This window comes from Vulpes lagopus, chromosome 1 (genome assembly GCF_018345385.1).
Source record: "Vulpes lagopus strain Blue_001 chromosome 1, ASM1834538v1, whole genome shotgun sequence".
Lineage (NCBI taxonomy): Eukaryota > Metazoa > Chordata > Mammalia > Carnivora > Canidae > Vulpes > Vulpes lagopus.
This window is the reverse complement of record NC_054824.1, coordinates 165,764,818-165,774,060: the sequence shown is the minus strand read 5'-3', so window position 1 is coordinate 165,774,060 and position 9,243 is coordinate 165,764,818. Positions and strand designations below refer to the sequence as shown.

Sequence of the window (9,243 nt, the reverse complement as noted above, 5' to 3'; positions counted from 1 at the left end):
ATGTTTCAGTTTGGAGCTGAAGTTCACCATGACCAAAATGACACCACCATTAGACTGGCACAAGTTCTGTGATGGTATTCCAGGGCATTTGGCTGATAGGCAGTGACTCTTAAGTCTGTCTAGACCTGCATTCATTGTGCAGGCATTGTCTTAATGGCTGGTATACTACAGGTTGTTGGGACTCCAGATCACCAAAAAGAGGTCTTGACAGGCTCTCCTTAAAAACTTCATGGACCACCCTAGCTCACTAATAGTGTCAGGATGGTGCTGGAGCCCTCAGTTTGAACACCCCTTGGGAGGCCCTGCAGGTCATTTTGCCTATGTCTCTGCATCTTTTTTTCTTTGAGGGCCATATCTGTATGACTGAGTAATTATAATCCTCCTTATGAGGATGACTACAATGTTCTTTGGCAGAGTCTACTGGGTATGAAGGTTCTGATGTCTCTAGAATTTTGGCTTGTGTAACAGTGCATTTGCTCAGTGGTTGAGCTGATCAATAAGTAGAGGATACCGGAATTGAATCCTTTAAAAAGAGGAGTCATCAACTGCACTTTTAGCTTTTCTGACTTGGAGAGGCAATATAGCACTGTAACTGCAAGTTTGACTCCTGCTAGGTGTCACTCACTCTAGCACTCAACTAGATGTTTAACCTTAAACATGCTACTCATCTGGACATGAATGGGGATAAACGTATAACCCACACCACAGAGTTGTGATTAAACGAGATAATACATGAAGTGCTTTGTAGAGAGCTTACACAAAGCAAATCCTCACTAAATGACTACTAGTGTTTTTCCAGTTTTACCCCAGGAGCTCTAAACGACAGTGATCTAGCTGTATCCAAATAGAAGCCTGGCCCCCTAAGAAGGTTGCCTCCATGCTTCAAAGGTAGCCCCAATGGCCAGTATCTCCTGCCCCCAGCGTGGTTGTTCTTGGACAGAACCAGCTTAAGAACTTACACACGGGGGGATCCCTGGGTGGCGCAGTGGTTTAGCGCCTGCCTTTGGCCCAGGGCGCGATCCTGGAGACCCGGGATCGAATCCCACGTCGGGCTCCCGGTGCATGGAGCCTGCTTCTCCCTCTGCCTGTGTCTCTGCCTCTCTCTCTCTCTCTTTGTGACTATCATAAATAAATAAAAATTTAAAAAAAAGAACTTACACACGGGGTCCCTTATGTTAGAATCCCACCTCAATATTTCAAGCATTTGTTTTAAAGGTATATAGCTCTTTAGATGAGAGTAAAACAAAAGCAGGACAGAAGAGAGGAGTTTCTTCTCTCGGAGAGCAAGAGTTACAAACAGAAAACTGACAAGCTCCTTTCTTTCTTGCCTAGGTTTGACTATTTGAGTGGCCAGGATGGAAAATGGGGGATGGATCGCCAGCTGTGCCTTGTGAACTCTAAGATCTGTCGAGCATCTGGGGAGATCTTATCTACCAAAAAGTAGTTTGCCTTGGTGAGACAGATCATGGGAACTTATCTTCAGACTTTTGAAAGTGTTTCTCCCAGCTGGCCGAGAGTTAGTCCAAAGTATGCCTCTGCCAGGTCAGGGGCTCATGTAAGTACAAGAGGATGCTCTGCAAACAGAAGCCACTGCAAGCCAGAAAATCATGCAAGAGCCACTCATCAGCCATTTGAGAACAAGAGGAACACCGTCCAGGCCAGATGGCACTGCTATATACGGGGATTGCTTAGAGAACCTCTGGAAGGCTGCTTACATTGGTCTTGCTCTTAGATGCACAATCCTAGTATACCAGTTGCACTACCCAGGAAATCCTTCTTCTTGAAAATGTATACCCTGCAGAGTTCATCTTTGACATCAGTAGCATTAGTAGACTTGCTTGGCAATCCCACACAGAAGATTGTCTTGAGGCCTTGGTGCACCTGCCTAAAATGACCTCTTTATTTTTCAGAGGCAGAGATAGAAGTCCTACTGAGCTCTGGGCACTGCTTCATATCAATAGGGCTACAGAGGACCTTGGCCTCAGGCTCAAGTGGCAAGCACTCCCATTTTGTAGGTATGCAGGCCCTAGGCAGCAGAGCTACAGCAGTTATACTCCTATTTTTAGAGAAACTCCTCTGTTTCCTTTGGGAATGAACTTGCTGGTAGGTGGGACACTTATTTGGAATTGCAGAAGCGGGCAGATGGTACTTAGAGCTTTGAGGCCTGCAAGCAGAATTCCCAACAGTCTTTAAAGTAATATGCACTCTTTTTCGTGGTACCTCCGAGGTGGTAGGCCGCTCGGTAGGCCGTTCAGGATGAAGCTGAACATCTCTTTCCCAGCCACTGGCTGCCAGAAACTCCTTGAAGTGGATGATGAGCGCAAACCACATACCTTTTATGAGAAGCATATGGCCTCAGAAGTTGCTGCTGATGCTCTGGGTGAGGAATGGAATGGTTACATGGTCCGAATCAGTGGTGGCAATGACAAACAAGGCTTCCCCATGAAGCAGGATGTCTTGACCCATGGCCGCATCCACCTGCTACTGAGTAAGGGGCATTCCTGCTACCGACCCAGGGAAGCGCAAATCTGTTTGGGATTGCATTGTGGATGCCAATCTCGGTGTTCTCAATTTGGTTATTGTGAAAAAAGGGGAGAAGGATATTCCTGGACTCACTGATACTACTGAGCCTCATCACCTGGGGCCCAAAAGAGCCAGCAGAATCTGAAAGCTTTTTAATCTGTCAAAAGAAGATGATGCCTGTCAGTATGTTGTTAGAAAGCCCCGAAACGAAAGGAGAAAAAATGAGTGGGAAATACCAGAAAGAGAGACAGAACGTGAGAGACTCCTAACTCTGGGAAATGAACAAGGGGTGGTAGAAAGGAAGGTGGGTGGGGGGTGGGGGTGACTGGGTGATGGGCACTGAGGGGGGCACTTGATGGGATGAGCACTGGGTGTTATTCTATATGTTGGCAAATTGCACACCAATAAAAATAAATAAATAAAATAAAAAAATAAAAAAAAGAAAGCCCCTAAACAAAGAAGGTAAGAAACCTAGAACCAAAACACTCAAGATTCAGTGTCTTGTTACTCCACGTGTCCTCCAACACAAATGTCGGCATATTGCTTTGAAGAAACAGCATACTTAGAAAAATAAGGAAGAGGTTGCAGAATATGCTAAACTTTTGGCCAAAAGAATGAAGGAGGCCAAAGAAAAACACCAGGAACAGATTGCCAAGAGACGGAGGCTGTCCTCTCTGAGGGCTTCTACCTCTGAGTCCAGTAAAAAATGAGATTTTCTAAGAGTGACAAAATAAATAAGATCAGACACCAAAAAAAAAAAAAAAGTAATATGCAAAATGTAGATTATCCAGGTAATAATATATGAGCTACTGATCTCCAGCTAAGAAAGGCCAAGAACAAGAGGAAAGCCCAGTGAACATGTGCCAGAAAGCACCTGACAAAGGATTTGACCAATGTCAAGTCAGCAGGACCACAGTGTAGAACTAGACCTCTGGGGACAGAATCACACAATGCCCACAAGTGCAGAGTAGGGCTGGGTATGTGGTGAAGAGCCAGGCGTGGGGCTTGCTCACCAAACTCCCTAAGGACCCTGAGCACACTATGGTATGCACTTTGAAACACTACCACTCGGCTCACCAGGGGCATAGAACATGTCACCGCTGAGACAGGGGGAGCACAGAGGAGTGTGATGAGACCCATCACCCTCTCCTGAAGGGTCAGGCCAGCTCCATGGAAGTGAGGTTAGTACACCTTTGTCTGGACAGCTGAGCAGAGTGCTTGATCTCTCCTAGCACAAACGCCACAAGCAAGGCAATCAAAGCAAAAAAATGGAGATTCTGGGTGAATCTTCAGCAACATTCTTAAATTTCAGTAACATCCTCCATCCTTTCCCTGTGAAGGAAACTATCTGAGCAGTGCCCTGGTGACCCATCACCACTGTCAAACATCCAGACACAGGATCCAGTAAGCAGGAGGCTCTGACACCCATCAGTTCTGTGACCTTGGGGATTCTTTTAACCATTTGGGGCCTCAGTTTCAACTTCTGAGAAGTGGGGATAACAGTATCTCCTCCACCTACTTTGTAGGGTTATTGTAAAAATCAAATAAATCATAAAAATGTCTGAAATCATAAGAAATCTGAAAATGCTACCAAAACCTAAGAGCATTATTAGGCTCCTCTCTTTTAAATTGAAAAAATACTGCTTTCCCTTTGCCACTCTCCTTTAGAACTCAGTCTTCAAAAAGCACTAGTTTCTTGACAGTAACTGGCACTTTTCACAGACCTCTGTTTGGAAATCACTTGAAAAGGCTAGGAAACTATTGCACAAGCTATTTTTAATCTGGGAAATAAGCTAATACACTTATGTCCTACAGCCATCACTGTGATTTTTAAAAAGAAAATGTTCTTAGGTCGTATGTTGTAGCTTTTCCAGTAGCTGCTGCACAGGGAGTCCCACCAATTGAGACACATGTTGGGAGCCACGATGAAGCCCAGCACTCTAAGGATGCTACTTGGGTTTGATCTTATAATTGGATTTAGTCCGGCTTCTGGATTTAGGGTTGAGAGGACCCTCCTTGGGCTGTCCCTCTGAAAAGACAAAAACAATTAGAGGATTGCAGTAACAGTACCTAATATTAACTAAGGACTTTTAACTTTACAAAGCATTTTCAAAATTCCATTCTGCCTGAGTAACTCCCAAGCCACAAACAGGCAATGTGCCCCAAATTGACTCTTAAGTTGGTTCCTGAGATTCAGAATGCATTTTCCCAAAGGTAAGGTGTGGTCAATCAGTAACCTGAGTTCTGGGTCCTAGAAAAGAGGTGGTCAAGGAGAATAGAGAAACAGGAAAAAAATTTTTTTCCTTCTTCCTTTCTATGCATATCTTGAGCTTGGTGGGAAAAAAATTTTTTTTCAAATAGAGCTAGTATCCAGAATCCTCCCACATCCAGTCCTGCACTTCTGTTCTGTTTCCTGGTCCTTCTCCCGTTTTCCTGTGCACTCCCTACTCAACCCTGACTTTCAGGATGGGTGCAGGAGGCCTCCCGCCAACAAGCCAGCTCTCCCTGGCTGCTCCATGCCACCCAGCTTCTCACTTTGAATGCTTCCCACTGGCTGCTGCCACCTCCATTCCACATTTAGTCATCTCGTTTATGCCCTTGTCTTGCTCTCAATGTATCTCCCTCCTCCTAGCTCCTAACCATAGGCTTCACTGAGATCAGAGACTAAGCCACTATTCTTTGTAAACTTCCCTCTCAATTCCTGTCTTCATTCACAGCTCAGAGCACAGTGATTTGCTAATTATCAAAAATACTGATACAAAAGAAAAATAAATATGTCTTCTGCTCTGCCCAGATCTTCCCCTTGCCCAGCATCCACAAGCCTCCCTCCTTTACTGTATACTACTGTCCATCCTTCACTGCACAACGCTCAAGAGAAAGGTGATCTCATGCTCTAAGTCACACAAACATGATGCTGCATATGCCCATATGAGTCTCATGTTGCTTTAGAGTTTGCATTGTTCAAAGGAGCTGCCTGCTAACCCTAGAATGCCCAACTTATGGATCTTCTGGGGGAAATGTTCAGGTCTCCTGCATGGTGTGGGAAATTCTTGGCTTAGGAGCCAATTCTCCTATGCTTTGCAGAACCTCTGAGCCCCTTGGCCATGACTTTGAGGGGGTATTTGGAAGGAGGGGGAAGGGTGGTTATGTTTGTGTAGGTAATTGTTTATAGGTTGCGGACTAACTGTACATAGTTACCCTCTACTTAAAATTATTAATACTTTTTATTCTGGATTTAACCTTGCCCCCAAGATCTTTATGGAAATGGATGAAAATAAAGTCACTCATTACATATTGAGGTAACCTCTCCAGTTTAACATGTAGGCCTTTTGCATGGTTTGCATATTTATTTTTCTGTAATCTGGAAAAAGTCTAGTTTTCAAACTACAGGATAAAATTATACAGTGTGAGATGAAAATTTTTTAATCCATGAAAACTATCTCACATATTATTTAAAACTAAAGTTAAAGGATTCTCACACTTGGAGTAATTAGCATTTTACCAGTTGAGAGTCAACAGAAGGAGAGAAAGTGAGTTCAGTATGGTGACAGTACAGATATACCATATCTGGGTGGGAGACTGTGGGGCACTGGCCAACCTACTGCTTTTGCTGGGGATACAGGTGAAGGTAGGGCTGACAGAGAAAACCAGAAGTAGCTATCTTCCCTGTACCATCTCTTGCACCAGGAGTAGTCTTGGGAACAGACTGTGGTCACAGTTTGAAGGTGAAAGCAAAAATCAAAAACAGTCCTCCAATCCTGGGGATACTGAGAATTGCTTGAGGGCAGGTTATTACACTAATTAGAGGTAAGAAAATAAAGAGTTCAATTCTTTTCCTATAGAATAATGGTGACTATTTTCATCATACAAAATCAAACAAGGGAATGCCTGGGTGGCACAGCAGTTGAACATCTGCCTTTGGCTCAGGGCATGATCCCAGAGTCCCGGGATCGAGTCCCGCAATGGGCTCCCTGCACGGAGCCTGCTTCTCCCTCTGCCTGTGTCTCTGCCTCTCTCTCTCTCTCTTTCTCTCTCTGCCTCTCTTGAATAAATAAAATCTTTAAAAAGAAAGAAGAAAGAAAGAAAGAAAGAAAGAAAGAAAGAAAGAAAGAAAGAAAGAAAGAAAGAAGAAAGAAAGAAAAAGAAAATCAAACAAGTACCAAAAACCAAAGTCAAAATTCCCCATAAATCTCCATCAACCAGAGACAATGATTATCAATATTTTGGATACAATTTCCTTCTGCTCTCTTTTCTAGCTTTAAAAAAGTGGCATATTACTGTTTTCTTGCATTTGATATTTAAATATAAGAATGTCCAGAGTTGGGCAGCCCCAGTGGCTCAGCGGTTTAGCGCCGTCTTCAGCCCAGGGTGTGATCCTGGAGACCTGGGATCGAGTCCCACATCGGGCTCCCTGCATGGAGCCTGCTTCTCCCTCTGCCTGTGTCTCTGCCTCTCTCTCTCTCTCTCTCTGTGTGTCTCTCATGAATAAATAAATAAAACCTTAAAAAAAAAAAAAAGAATGTCCAGAGTGCCTGGGTGACTCTAGGTTTTGGCTCAGGGTCCTGAAATCGAGCCCGGGGTCAGATTTTGTGCTCAGTGTGGAGTCTGCTCGGTTTCTCTCTCCCTCTGCCCCTCCCTCTGCTCATGTCTTCTATCTCTCTCTGTTTCTCTCTCTCTCTCAAATAAATAAATAAATAAATAAATAAATAAATAAATAAATAGAATTTCCCATGTCATTATAAACCATTTTAATAATAGTATAATATTCAAGTATATTACTATAACATAATTTTTTGGTTTTTTTACTATAACATAATTTTTTTAACCTTTCTTCCATGTTCGGAGAGGCAGGTTGCTTCTATTATATACAATGATACACTGAACATCTTTGTGCATTAATCTTTTTTCCTGTGCTTAGGATTATTTCCTTGGACTAGATTCTCAGTAGTAAAATTATTAGGTCAAAGTCAAAGTATATGCATGCTTTTAAGAGATATCTGTACATACTCTTATTTTCTGAAAAAGTTATATGTCTGTACACCCACAAGTATTATCTGTAAAACAAACCAGCAGTTTGCCCTTTCTGCCCAGTATTATATTCTTTTGATTTTAAAAATCTTTGCCAGTTTTAAAAGTATAATTTGTATCTTATGTTAGTTGACTATGTTATGTAGTTAGATGTGTGTGCATTCCTATGAAAAATATGAACCAATAAATCAGCATTAAAGATATTAATATTCTTCTAAGATATTTCTTACCCAAACATGTTTTGTTTCATAAATACAACCTAAGTAAAGAAAAGTGAGAAAGCAAACCTCACCTTTCTTTAGAGATTTTTGAGAATGTTCTAGTGGCCTGGTTTCTTCTTCTTCATTGCCTTCTTCTTCATCATCTTCTTTTTCTCCTTTATTTTCTTCTTCTACTTCTCCTTCAGACTCCTTCTTTTTAGACCTCATCAAAATATCCTCTAATTCCCTCTCCAGTTCTTTATTTCTTATAAGGGTATAATGAAGTTTCTCATTTGCATCCTCGAACTTCTCTTCTGCTTGTCTGGCTCTGTTTTCAACCTCTCTGATGTGGATAATAGAGTCCAGAGAAACAGAACAAAATGAAAAGGTCTGAAAAAGTATCTTTCACATATAGAAACTCATTGTCTAGAAGAGGCAGTAGAATTAGCTAACAGCATCTGAAAAGTACAAATAAGGGAAGCAGCAGCATCCATCCTCAGCCAAGAACTGGGGTCTGGGATGCTACCCTGGATAATAATGTCAGCATGGTAGTTATGCTATGATTTAAGAATGCAACATGTTTATCATCTCTTAGTGAAATCTGACCTCTGGGTATTTGGAATTCTCCAGCAATAGCCAAGGAACTCCCTTTCAGTAGCTAATCTTGGCCTGTCTTCATTGATGTGATCCAACAAACTAAATCCAAGAATGTCCCTTCTTTGCCAGCATCTCTAAAACCAGATTTTACAATCAAGAAAACCAGTTTGAAATGTGCTTCTTGATTCCTAGAGCACATGTTATATATCTACATGGATATGCTCTTCTCTTAGCGTTCTTAACCATCCTAACGATATCACTCTTCCTACTCTTTGGGTTATGTAGCATTCTTTCTTGCATAGAGTAGTTTCTCCCAGTTCCATGTATGTCTCTAGCTCATCTCTTAGAAACACACTGGATAGGTCACTTCTAACACCCTCTTCCCCGCCTCCACACACACACACACACACACACACACACACACACACGCACACACATGCACACATACACACTTTCACTTCCTCCGTCTCTACTGTGGGGGAGGATGGATGTTCCTATGAGAAAGGCAGAATGCATTGCCTCCAGCAGAAGATTTGGAGATATTCATCCCACTAGTGAGAATAAGGGAAGCAGAAGAAACAAAGGTAAGCCAAGAAATGAGGATTTCTCAGCCAAAATTCCCAGTCAGCAATCTCTGTAATTCCCATTGTAGTGCCTCATACTCACATTAACTTCTCCTGTGTGCGTTCAATTATAGCCATTGCTTCAAGATACTTTGGGGCCAATGTTCCTTGATTAGCTGATTCTCTCTGACGAAGGAAATGTATATGATGAATAAACTGAGAATCCCAGCAATTAATCCTCTACTTCTTCAGGAGGTTCTAGGCCAAGTCTTCCAGAATATTTTTTCTACTACCTATATTTATATAGTAGATGGTTAAGCACAATCTTAACA

The 9,243-nt window shown here is 42.3% G+C and overlaps 1 protein-coding gene and 1 pseudogene across 1 annotated transcript in view; one reads left to right on the top strand and one right to left on the bottom strand.

The window, feature by feature from the left end:
- The first annotated feature begins 1,346 nt into the window (after window positions 1-1,346).
- LOC121496322 lies at window positions 1,347-3,233 on the top strand (annotated as a pseudogene).
- Window positions 3,234-4,348: 1,115 nt separating this feature from the next.
- The window catches only part of AXDND1 (axonemal dynein light chain domain containing 1), an 84,608-nt gene continuing 79,713 nt past the window's right edge, over window positions 4,349-9,243 (bottom strand). The window contains exons 23-25 of the mRNA XM_041764363.1: window positions 9,015-9,097; window positions 7,844-8,094; window positions 4,349-4,552 (exon numbers count right to left, since the gene is read on the bottom strand). Coding sequence (XP_041620297.1) covers window positions 4,473-4,552; window positions 7,844-8,094; window positions 9,015-9,097 — 414 coding nt within the window. The 3' untranslated portion in view covers window positions 4,349-4,472. The remainder of the gene's footprint in view (window positions 4,553-7,843; window positions 8,095-9,014; window positions 9,098-9,243) is intronic.